This window comes from Pristis pectinata, chromosome 8 (genome assembly GCF_009764475.1).
Source record: "Pristis pectinata isolate sPriPec2 chromosome 8, sPriPec2.1.pri, whole genome shotgun sequence".
Classification (NCBI taxonomy): Eukaryota; Metazoa; Chordata; class Chondrichthyes; order Rhinopristiformes; family Pristidae; genus Pristis; species Pristis pectinata.
The window spans coordinates 42,013,478-42,027,070 of NC_067412.1; the positions used below are offsets into that span (position 1 = coordinate 42,013,478).

The 13,593-nt window shown below is 38.5% G+C and overlaps 1 protein-coding gene across 4 annotated transcripts in view; it reads right to left on the reverse strand.

The window, feature by feature from the left end:
* mad1l1 (mitotic arrest deficient 1 like 1) overlaps positions 1–13,593 on the reverse strand; it is an 826,601-nt gene that overhangs the window by 521,212 nt on the left and 291,796 nt on the right. For all 4 annotated transcript variants that reach the window (XM_052022015.1, XM_052022017.1, XM_052022016.1 and 1 more), the window contains one exon: positions 397–453. In XM_052022015.1, the coding sequence (XP_051877975.1) occupies positions 397–453 (57 nt within the window). The remainder of the gene's footprint in view (positions 1–396; positions 454–13,593) is intronic.

Consider the following 13,593-nt stretch of genomic DNA (forward strand, 5'->3'; position numbering starts at 1 on the left):
AAGATATTTTAATAATTTTATGGTTTTAAGATTTTAAATTATAAAATTTTTGGAATTGTTAGCAGTGACTGTATTTCTGAAAAAAATCAAACTGTACATCCCTGAAACATATCCAAATACATTTCAATTCATATTAAAACAAAATCCAAATGGTCTATTTAATAACCCCCAGTGGGTTTATAAAGATTTGATTAGAATGTAATCTTATTTTATGGTTTCTGAGAAAATTGGCACCCTTTGCACTATGCCTCACAGAATAGCACGTCACAACTCCACCATTTCAGATTGAACTAAAAGTCCCTTGCTCATCCACATCAATTCAGATATGCAATGCAAGAAGCTTCCCCCTCTAGGGGCACTCAGATAGTCGCTGCAACATTAAAGGCTGGTGCTTACTGTCTGTGCTTTTAGCTTGTGATTGCCAACGTCCTCCAGGGCCTGCGATAGCTGGTTCTGAAAAGAAAAAAAGAAACCCATCAGTCTTACTACAGTCCGATATAGTGAGAGAACACTATGATAACACCATTATATTCACTAACACTATAGTCTGCATTAACACTATAGTCTGCATTAACACTTTATTCTGCATTCCGTTATTGCTTTTCCCTTGTAGTACCTCAATGCACTGATGTGATGAAATTATCTGTATGGATGGAATGCAAGACAAAGTTTTTTCACTGTACATCAGTACATGTGACAATAATAAACCAATTACCAGTTACCAAATTGAGAATCAATTATTGAAATTATCATGTGGTTGCTGAGAATCTTTAAAATAAGAATTTGGACACAATAGTTAGCAACTACATATAAACCAAGACAGAGTTTTTAATACAACTTAAAACCACAGTGCTTCGATGGAACTTTCCAATATTCCTACACTGCAAAAATCAGCAAAGATTCTGTCAAGTTTTCCATCTCCTCCAGAAACCATGCTCTCATAGTATCTTTCTGTACTTCTGTCTGAAAATCATTTGTGCCAAGACTAACCAGCTCTTTCTCAAAACCAACTTCCCCAGTCACATCACCATCTCAAAGTTGTCATACAGTTTGTTTTCATCGAGCAATGGAAAAACTGATATAACTCCAACTAATGAGTGGTAAAATTGAAGTCTTCGATTGTCTCCATCAACTCCACTCCACAGTCACTGATTCTAACACTCCTATTTTGGCAAAGGCTTTTTGCCTACAAGCTTAGCATCTTACTTGACCCTGATCTGCACTTTAAAATTGCTACATGGCTTCACCCCTCCTGATATCCCAAAGCCAGATTCATTCCTCCCTTGATACCCCATATCCCTCATCTGGCTTCATCCCTTCCTATATCCGACACCCGGGTTCACCATTCCTTATACCCCGAACCCAGCTTCACCCCTCCCTGCATCCCACACCCGGCTTCACCTTTCCCTGTATCCTGCATCTGGCTTCAATCCTCCCTATATCCCCAATCTGGCTTCATCCCTTAAAAATCACCCTCTTCATTTTTTAATAACTCCATTATGGATGGTCTTCAGCTGCCGATGCAATGATATAGAATTCCCATTCTGCGTCTCTCTACATGTCTATACCATTTTAACCACTCCCTAAAAATTTGACTCTTAGCTAACATCTCATTTATGTTAGCATCATAAGAGTGCATGGAAGCACCATGTAATAATTAGCCACATTAAAAAGGATAGAATAATACAAGCTCTTCACATTGAAATTTATCAGAAACAGTGCATTCTTTTCAGCAACCTGTGAAGTACTATTTCTCTGAAACTGTAAATTAACTTTTATAAACGTAGTCTCAGTCTTCAAATCTGACAACTGAAGGTATCTTTTGTTTTATTAAAGAAGACCTTTCCTTTAACCTTTCTCCTAATCTTAAACTTTTTCTATTTCACTTATATATGATTTTAAATTGAAATAACTATTATTGCACATTGATATACAACAAATGCCAGCATTTCCCAAAGATATCCACATCCTCTGAACACATAAATTAATCTGATTGGTTAAGGAGATACACGGTTGACCATAGTGATCACACAGGCCGTAGTCTGCCAGTGGAAGACCATGTGCAAAAATAGCCTCCTAACTGCAGTAAGGTCCAAATTCCTGTGCAAAACTCCATAGAGTCATTGAGGAGAATGAACAACAGTCACTATTTGTTCACCATCAAGAACTAACAGCAGCATATTACTTTCCAGAATCCCTCATTATGTAGGCATTGTATAGCTGTGGCTCAGACTCTGTTAAACCAAGCACGTGGAGAATTGATAGATAATGCAAAAGACTTCTGAGATCTGACAGCAGATGTCTGAAGAAATTAATTCCATTATTTGCACAAACCAATAAATTCACTCAAAACCAGGATTTTCAAGTGATGTTTTCACTCTTCAGGTAGTTCTCTGAGTACACAGCCCTCAACCAACATCATTTCGATAAAATTTGAGGTAATTTATTATTTCATTGCTACTTGTCGGATCTTTATGTAAATAAGCCTGAGCATTTCCTAAATTAAATTGATACCACTTGAAAAATACTTCATTGATTATAAAGTTCTTTGCAATGCCAATCTAAGGGTGCTGTTTAGCATATCTTTTTCTTTCTTCTTCATTCAATGTCTATTCCCATCAAGTCATCTACTACAAAAAAGGCGGCAAACCAAGTTTTACAAGGCCAATGATAAGTCTTCATGGGGAATTTTTATTTCAAGTTTTATACAGTCCAATTCATCAGTTATTTAACAAAAGGTTTGTTATATTGCTGTAACAAAAAAAAATTATCAGGTGCTGCCATGGGAAACCTCAAAATACCTGTTCTTCAGGATTTAAAATCAGTCAATTATGAAAAAAGTGAAAACCAAATTCCATTCCCTGAAGAAAAATAATCATCACTGGTATTATTACATTTTCTTGAACATAATCAAAGACATTAAGCAGGAGGAGGTCACGTACATCCTTGAGGCTCTGCCATTCAATATCATGACTGATCTTGGGTCTCTTTTTCAGTTTGCTGAACAATTTCTGCGTCCTCTGATTACCTTAGTGCTCAACCTTGAATAATCTCAACGTGAACATCCACAGGCCTGTGCAGCACAAAATTCCAAAAAACTTTCAACACCCTCTGTAAAATTATTCCTCTTCATCTCGATGTTAAATCCCTTATCACAAGATAATGGCCCCTGATTCAGACTCTCTAGCCACAGGAAACAATTGACAAGCACCTACTCTGTCAACCCTTTTCACTTTCTTTTCATCTCAATTTATATCATTCTTCTAAACTTCAGTGAGTACAGACCAATCTTATTCAGTCTTGCTTCATAAAACAAATTCTCATCCAAGCAATCAATCTTGCAATACAAACAGAAAATGCTTGAAACATCCATCAGGATAGGTCAGGCAGTATCAGTGGAGGATGCAACAGAGAGAAACACTGTTTTATTTCCACATACATTGCATGACCCACTGAGTGTTTCCAATATTTTATGGGTTTTTTTTTCCAGATTTCTAGCATCTGCTTATGTTTTTGATTTTTCAATCAATCTTGTTGAACTCTCATCTTTCTTTGGGTATGGAGACCAAAAACTGTACATTGTACTCCAAATGAGGTTTCACCAAAGTCCTAAACAGTTTCAACAAGACATACTTACTTTAGTACTCCTTTCCCCTTATGATAGGGGCCAACATATCATTTCCTTTCCTAATTACTTGCTGTTTGTGTGTGTTTAAGTTACAGATCTCATGAACCAACATACCAAAATACTTCTTTAATATTTACCATCTTTATACCATTTTAAAAATTATTTCTCTATTCCTCCTTCCAAAGTGAATGACCTCGTATCTGTCCTCATAAAATTGCATCCACCACCTTCTTGCCTAATTGCTGAACCAGCTCATTTCCTTTTGAAGACTCCTTGTGCCCTGGTCTCAGTTCACTTTTCCAGCTAGGGTTTGTAATATAAGCAAATTTGCAAACCTTTCACAAATTTTTCAGCAAATTCATTAATATAAATCATGAATAGCTGAGGGCCCAGTACTGATCCTTGTGGCACCCTGCTAATATCAATCTGCCAAACAGAAAATTACCCCTTTACTTCTACTCTCAGTTTCCTGTCCTTTAACTAATCTTTCATCTATGCTAATAGCTTATCACTGATGTCATGAGTATTTACTTTAATATTCATTTATGTGGTATCTCAATAAATTACTTTTGAAAATCTAAGTACACTTCATCCACTCTTTGCCCCAATCTGTCCTATCAGTAATTCCTCAAAGAACTATTCGATATATCAAATTCAATTTTCTCTGTATAAAACCAGATTGACTCTCCCAAATTATATTATGATTTTCTAAGAGTTTTATTACGACATTCTTAATAATGGATTCCTCATTTTGCTAACAAGATGTCAGGTTGTTTGGTTAATAGTTTTCTAATTAATCTCTTTCTCAACTTTCTTAGATAGCTACCTTAAATCTGTTGGCACTTTTACAATCTATTGGGATGTTTGGTAGATCATCACAAATGTATCCATAATATATACAGTCACCTCTTTTAGAACTCTAGGATGCAAGCTATCGATCCATAGGACTTGTGCCTTCATAGTCCTCCTACTTACTCCTGTATTTTCTCTGTGATGATGTTAATTAGCTCTTGGTGCTCCTCACTTTCTACAATATTATGCCTTCTACGGTAACAACAGATTTCCTTACAGGTCATTTCCAGCTTACTTACTTTAGTACTCCTTTCCCCTTATGATAGGGGCCAACATATCAACTTATGTACAGCCTGTACATACAAACAAGCAGTTGGGAGATGGGCAGGATGGATTTGCCAGCTGTTGCCAGGTGGGAACACGGTTCGGAGCCACTTTTCAGACTTGCGAACAGTTCACAGGAACAGAACCCTGCCATAACCTGGGGAAGACCTGTATTCTCATAATAAATTCTTTTGTCATGGTATCTGTGGAAGCCACATATAGGTGGTCCCCATTTTATGGCAGGGCCCAACTCTTGTGAACTGTCCATAACCCAAACAGTTTGCAAGTCGGAAGTGCAGACACGAACTGAGTTCCCACATGGCAAAATGTGTCTGCAGCCCCACAGCAGCAGGCAAATCCAGACCACCAGTCTCCCAAATACTCATTATTATATATGGGCTATACATAAGTCGGGTGTTTGTAAACTGGGGAGGACAAGTATATATTTTTCCTCTTTTCCTTTGGCAAAGTATTACATACAACTCCATCTTTCATTTTTAATGTCCCAAATTGTCCTGAGTGGGGCTGTTGCTTAGATTCTCCTTTCGCTCAAACTTACCTTCTCCAAGTCCCAAGGCTCTTCTTGACAGCCCAAATAATACTGGAGCTGAGAACTGTGCCTCAAGTGACAAGGGCAATCCAGGGCAACTCCGTCCTTGAAACCCTCCATAAAACATTGAAGGGTGATAAAGTTCCACTCCATCATTGCCATCTCTCAAAACTGTCAATATCTGATTGACGTTCAGAAATAGGAAATAAACAACTAAAATATATTGAAATATTTTTAAAGTAAATCACCTAAAACAGTTTTGACTAATTAAAAGTATTAAACAAAACAAATATTTTAAAAAAAAGTTAATTTTCATACTTCCCCTCACCTCTACCATCCAAATCCAATTCTTTTAAATTAGGGTTTTAAGGTATTCTCAGCAAATAGAAGCAGTAAATGACAGAACCCAAAGAGATCAACTTCATTAGGGTAGTGAAGATCATTAGGGCCATGAACTTAACACTCAAACCAGCGGCCACCTGCACTACACAAATGTACTCAGCTTCCATTGCAACCACAATGCATATATTTATAAACAGGTTTGTTTAAAATCACTCTACTGACCCTCAAAAGAAAATCACTGACAGTGCATATACTGTTAAGTAAATCTCCATGTCACTTCTACCAACAAAACTGTTGACAGATTGGTTCCAAAAGTGTGGAAAGCCTACAAAACATTATGATATTCTAGCTCATGAATTGAGCTTCAGTCAACAATTTCATAAACAAAATTAATACTTCACATTTCCCTTCCCTACCTCAATTCAAACTAAGTTAATGGATTTATTGTCATTGTTTGCTCACACTGAATTACAGTCATCTCCAATATTTTCAGTGTCACTGAGAGCACAGTTAGCAGATCTAGCTAATTACTTCATTACAAGTTACATTACTAGATTATTAATTTGCTTTGGGGCCAAGGATTGATTAGGTGTCAGACTATTTCAGTACTTTATCATTCCAAAAACATTCATATATCCTAAAATACCACCCACTCTATTTTTTAATTAAATGAAACATCCCACAAATATTGAATAAAAGACAAATTTTAATTAGACAATCAAACTAGAGACAATCTGCACTACACAGGTGCACTCAGCCTCCATGGTAACCAGAATACATATAGTACGAACAGGTTTGTTTAAAATCACACTACTGACCCTCAGAAGAAAATCACTGAGAATGCATATAACCATACACCTAAAAACAAAAATACTCTAGCATGTGGTTGAACAACCCCCTGGCAACTACTGTGAGGAACAAAAGTAGACCCTTCATCCTCTCAGGGCCTATTCCATTAATTAGATCATGGGTGGTCTGCACCTTAACTCAAACCTACCCTACCTTTGGTACAATAACCTTTAATATTCTTATTGAAGGAAAACCTCAAGTTTGTTTCTATATCATTCTTTGACCTTGACCTCACCCCTCATGGCACTCATCCATACCCTGCTACCCATTCCTTCCTCAAGCTTCAAATATGCTTTGGGAAAAGAAGCTTCTAATTTCCACAGATTTTCTACGAGAGGTTTTTGACATCAAAACTGAATAGCCCAGTTTCTGTCTTATATTTGGACTCACTTTAGACTCATTTACCCAGGAATTAATATCTTCCTTTTCAGTCATTGTAGTGCAGTAGTCTGCCAGTGGCTCCAAGTTATCAATGACTGGAGTTGAGTTAGGGACAACTTACTTTTACATTGAAATGGAAACACATCATGTACTTCAAAAAACAATGGCAGATTCAACCCTTCAACCCCAATTATAGTCATAAGGTTTCTTTGAAATACCTGATAGTCTCAGACAGATGAATTGGAACAAACCCATTCAGTTTAATGTTGGACAACATCAGTCAAGTGCTGTTGGAATGTTTGGAACAAGCTGGAAGTACTGAACTGGATTTTGCCAATGACTGCTGGTTGCCAATGTTTATCCATTTAAAAAGGAGTAAATCACAGCCTAGCAGTCCATACCACATTGTTTCTCCACCCTGTACCATTAGATCTCCCTATTGGTATCAATGTAGATTGTGGGGTTTTGGATTTGGAGACAAAGGGAATGTAAGTTATTTGCTTTTAAAAAATTTGCTTTACATTATTGTTTTAACTATTTATGCACTTTAGGTATATTTTTAATTATTTACTTCACTTTTAATAGTTAATAAATATCGTTGAATCTCAGACATATAAAAACTGAAAAAAATCATTAACAACTTTGACAACCAGGAAAGCCATGGACTGGGTGCCTTGTCATCTCTCAGGCCGCACCACTGGCCTTCAGGTTGGATACCAGCATTGAACCAGGTTGGTATGGACAAGGGGGGATGGAATTGGAATTAATTTATTATTGTCACATGTACCGAGGTACAGTGGAAAAACTTGTCTTGCATACCAATCGTACAGATCAATTCATTACACAGCGCATTGAGGTAGTACAAGGTAAAGTTTAACAGCTACAAAGAAAGTGCAGTGCAGGTAGACGATAAGGTGCAAGGTCATAACAAGGTAGATTGTGAGGTCAAGAGTCCATGTGAGGGGAGCATCAAATTGGAACACATTTGGCTACGAAGACTCTATGTGTTGTATGCCCAGGTTATCACAAATAAAATTTAAAATAAACATAGCATGGTATGTTGTTAGCCTCATATTCAAGTGACATTCTCATTGCACAAAAGGAAATATAACAATGAACACTTTTTATTCTATAGAAATATTCAAAATTATTCCTTTTTAATCAGTGCAAATGATTAAAAATCTGTCATTTTCTTTTTAAAAAATCTGAACTACCAGTAAGGAAGCAAATATGACTAAATAGAGATCAGTTGGTAAGTACATCAGAAATATGGGACCCAGTAGAAAATGTACTCAAAAAAAATACAACTACAAGATGAGTAACATAGGATGAGATACATTGATCTTTATCCAACACCTTTGGAAAGGAAGACTAAATTGAAGATAATTGAGGGCAGCTATTAAATTCAGTCATCTATTACATTTTAAACCATACTATCCATTAGCTACAGAACAGTTTCAGAGCAAGTTTTCAGTTTATCATGGCCCAAGCTAATTCTTTGGAAGTTCTATCCAATTTGTCACAATCACTGTGCTTATGCAATCATATTATTTAAACTGATTACTTAAAAGGGACGGAGAGAAAGTGTTGTTCTCATGTGGAGTGCTTACACATTGTAATATTCCACCAGCCTGTGACAATATGGATGTGCCCATGGTTTTTGGCCTAAAATGAAAACAACTAAAGAGCCTCATTGTGGTTTTTATTTTGTGTGCTGCAGGTCAAATCGTACACATTATGAGAAATAAAAAAGTCCCATCTGAAGCATCTTCCTGTGCCGTCCTAGACTGCAGAAAGGAAGCTGCATTTAACTTACAACACTCTAAACAGCTTCAATAATAAACTTCAAAAATGAATGATATGATATTGAATAATCAAAATTTGTAAAGCTATGGGAAAGGCATTATGATTAGATTGCCGGATAGGTCTCTCAATGGCACAATGGCCTGAAAGTGTGATAAATATCTTGTCAATTTCCACAGAACTCTGAATTCCACATTTGTGTGAACACTTCATGACTTAGCCAGAAACATGTTAACACACTAAAAAGAGGGCAGTTGGGAGATGCTACACGAGTAAATCACTTAATGAAGTACATCAAGATTGGCATCAATGCTTGGTACTTGAAGTAAGGTTTAATGAAATTTGTCTGAGTGCACTGAATAATTAATGTTTCCTTGCCAGGACATGTGCTGCAGCAATATCCTCCCAATTGCATAAATGGAATGCCTTGTGGAACTTCTTGCTTACAAGCCCAATGCGTGAAGGACCACTGTAAAAGAAAAACAGGCTGGCATTTATAAAGCACTTTTCACAACTTTAGGATATCCCAAATCTAGTTTCAACTTCTAGTTTCAACTTCTAGTTTCAAGTGAGCTTCAAGTTCCTAGGAGTGAACATCACCAATAGCCTGTCCTGGTCAAATCATGTAGATGCCACAGCCAAGGAAGCTCACCAGCGCCTCTACCTCCTCAAGAGGCTAAATAAATTCAGTATGTCCCCTTTGACACTCGCCAACTTTTATCGATACACCAGAGAAAGCATCCTATCCGGCAACTGCTCTGCCCTGGACCGCAAGAAACTGCAGAGAATTGTGGACACAGCCCAGCACATCACGGAAATCAGCCTCCCATCTTGAGACTCTATCTTTACCTCTCGCTGCCTTGGTGAAGCAGCCAGCATAATCAAAGACTCCATCCACCTGGGTCATTCTCTCTTCTCCTCTCTCCCATCAGGCAGAAGATACAGGAGACTGAGGGCACATACCACCAGGCTCAAGGACAGCTTCTATCCCACTGTGATAAGACTATTGAACAGTTCCGTTATACAATGAGATGGACTCTGACCTCACAATCTACCTTGTTGTGACCTTGCACCTTATTGTCTACCTGCACTACACTTCCTCTGTAGCTGTGACACTTTACTCTGTACCGTTATTGTTTTCACCTGTACTGCCTCAATGCACTCTGTACTAACTCAATGTAACTGCACTGTGTGATGAATTGACCTGTACAATCAGTATGCAAGACAAGTTTTTCACTGTACCTTGGTACAAGTGACCATAATAAACCAAAACCAAAGCACTCTACCGCCAAAACTGTCAACACTATGATAATGTAGGACAAAATCCAGAGGTCATGCTAAATACAACGTTATGTACTGTAACCTTAGAAGGCAACACTTTCAAAATATTTTCAATCCCTTGGGCTTAAAAATGGCTGGCCAGAGGTATGAACAGTGCCCTTCAGTCTACTCCTTAGTTCTAGAAGCTGCTGTATTATTCTTTTTCTCTCCTATAGAATATTTATATATTCAATTCATGTATCCCTGAAAAAAAGCCCAGCAAAATTCACTTCCCAAAAATGGATTTTGTACATTAGCATCATACATATGTTAATATCTTAATTAAATCTTCTCAAACTAATGTAGAATTCTCTCTACAGTTGGATAAGTTGTAAATATCAGTAAATTGATCAAGTGTAAACTGAAAACTATTAAAAGCATAATAATCTCAATGCTATGGATAAAAACAAGACACGTAATTAACTGGGAAATGACTTCTCTTGCACATTATATTACCTGCTGGTTTATTCAGCAAAGAAAAAGCTGAAGATAACTAAATGGGAACATAGAAAACAGTTGTCACAGATTTTATTCACAATGCAAGCATTCTTGCAATTCCTAGTTGCTCTGTTAAACTTATTCATAGCAGGTGATGATGCATTTGAAAAATTAATTAAACATTAATAGATTCATATGAAACTCAGCTAATACTTTTCAATGTCATCCTATTATTACAATAGCAATTCAGTTTAGGTTATTGATCAGGACAATCCTTGACCCAAAATGCCAACTCAGTTTCTTTCCCCACTGACACTGCCTGACTGCTTCTGTTTTTGTTTCAGATTTCCAGCATCTGCAGTCTTTTGCTCCAATTACAGTACTTCACACTTGAGTTCATATCTATCTCATTCACTATGTTGATGGATGGTTATCCTGAAACAGTAACTAAAACTCAAGACAAAGACACTCAAGTGTAATCGTACAATCATTGGGAGTTTACCAACCGTAAAATATGCCACAAATAAATGTAATTCTCAGAGTACAGAAATTAGTTAAACACTGGAGAATTGAGAAAGGGATTCTTCTGCGGCCTCAGCACATCTGCATACCTCAGGCATTTCATCAGAATCTTTAAGAGCCTGATTTTAAATGCAATTAAACATGGCAGTCAACTTGAACAAACCATTTCACAAATAATTAGTTCACCACACGATATGAGCTTTTACAGCCGGTCAGAATTCAGGAATGCCCCGGAGACCATATAAGCAGAACTTCTATTCACCTGCTCCCACATCATGAGGAATCCCAACAGCTTTCCTATTGATTGATAAATAAATCTGTTCCATATAAACTTATCACAGAACTCATTTACTGAACAATTTTACATTTACTTCTACCAACATTTTGAAGTTAATGGAAGATAGTGATCTGAACACACAGCAAATCTTTTCAAACTGCTTGTTTTGTAACAACTCACCTTCAAATCCCTTAACAGTATGTGGTAGTTCTGTGTATTCATCTATTTCTTCAACAATAGCTAGAAAATATGGCAATCTGCACTTTATTCTAGTCTTTATTCTGATAAGGGGAACAAATCTAAGATATGTTGCTCCTTGCATTTTAAAGCGGTGTTAAACACATACAAAGACTTAATTGTTCCTATTTTGCAGCTGATTCTCTCATCTGTTCTCTCGCCTAAGGTCTGTTCACAAAGACCAACAACCATGTGTATTACTCATGGCTACATATTTCGAACCATTGGTGTCCATGTACTGGGAGTCAAATTTACAACAAAAATCAAGAGAAATGTTTACAGCTTTAAATAATCCAAAGTTTCTCAATTCAAATTATTCTACTCAATTTTTAATACCATAGCTCCATTTTTTATGATATTTGCACAAAAAAGATCCTAAATCAAGAACAATCTATACCCAGCCAATGAATATAGTTTGGACAAAGAGTGTTTGACCCGAACATTAACTGTTTTTCTTTCCACAGATGCTGCCTGAACTGCGAGTATTTCCAGCATTTTCTGTTTTTAATTCAGATTTTTCACATGTGCAGTTTTCTAATTTTTCTATATTCAGGTAACCCTCATTCAGAATTGTGGTATATCCAAAATAAATATACCCTAATTGGTATCCACCGGTGTCAATCTTCATTTTTTAAAAGTAAATCACTTTGAGTATTATGAATGTAAGCTGTCATCAAAAGCTACACACTTGCATTAATAATGAATGGATGATAATTATTCCTTCAAAATCCCTCTTATTAAATTTCTTTGCCAAAAGAACACCAACTGCAAGTATATAGAGTAACTAATTAATCCCTCCTTACCAAAAATTTTCTTCAGTGTTAGTACAACTCATGATGTACAAGTTGACACAACATGAGAATAATAATCAGCTCAGTAAAGGTTCACAGACAGTTCTGCAATGCAGTACTTGATAAAGAAATACTTGTAGCGGTTGCTACCGCGAAATAAAACAAGACGCTAGTCGAAGGATTGTCAAACAAGAACTGGTTTATTTTTCCCGCCTTGCGCGGGCCTTTTAAGGGAGACTGTTCCCGCCCAATGCAACCAGCATGACGTAAGTACTACGTCATCAAGTCTTTACCGCGCATGGGTTCTCCCCGTCGCTCGGGAAAGACGAGGCCGCCGCCATCTTGGGCCTCGTTGCTCCAACGCCACGCGACCCGACTGCCGAGCCGGTTTGCCTGACCGGACAGTGAGTCGCTACACAACCACCCCCCCCAGAACCGGCGATACAGTCCCCAAGGTCCACGGGCTGTTGCAGCCGCCACTTAGGGGGCTGGCATCTGCGTCGCGGCGTTGGAAACCTCGACTGGTTGTTGCAGATCTAAATGGGCCGGACTGAGGCGGTCCGTCGTGAAAACATGTTCCCTGCCTCCAATGTCCAAAATAAAGGTGCATCCATTATTCCTATGACTCGGAACGGTCCCTCATATAGTTGTTGCAACAGCGCCCGAGGTGTGCCCCTGCGAACGAAAACAAACTTACAGTCTCGTAGTTCTTTGGGCTTGCAGGATGTGGCTTGACCGTGCCATGAGGTGGGAATCGGGACCAAGTTGCCAAGCTTCTCGCGCAGTCTTTGTAGGACTGCTGGGGGTTGCTCCCCTTGGTCTCGAAGGGCAGGTATGAAATCCCCTGGGACAACTAGGGGTGCCCCGTACACAAGCTCAGCTGACGAAGCGCGGAGGTCTTCTTTGGGGCAGTGCGTATGCCGAGCAGGACCCAAGGCAGCTCGTCAACCCAGCTAGGACCCTTGAGGTGGGCCATCAAGGCTGATTTCAGATGGCGGTGAAAACGTTCCACCAACCGTTTGATTGAGGATGGTAGGCCATGGTGGTGTGCAGCTGCGTCCCTAGCAGGTTCGCTGATGCAGCCCAGAGACTGGAAGTGAATTGGGTGCCTCTGTCTGAAGTGATGTGGGCCGGAACACCAAAACGTGAGACCCAAGTTGTGAGCAGCGCCCGGGCACAGGAATCAGTCGTGATGTCAGTCAGGAGGGTTGCCTCTGGCCACCTCGTGAACCGGTCCACGATGGTGAGAAGGTACCGGGCTCCTCTTGAAACGGCAGGGGGCCCACGAGGTCCACGTGTATGTGGTCGAACCTCCTACGGGTAGGCTCGAACTGCTGTG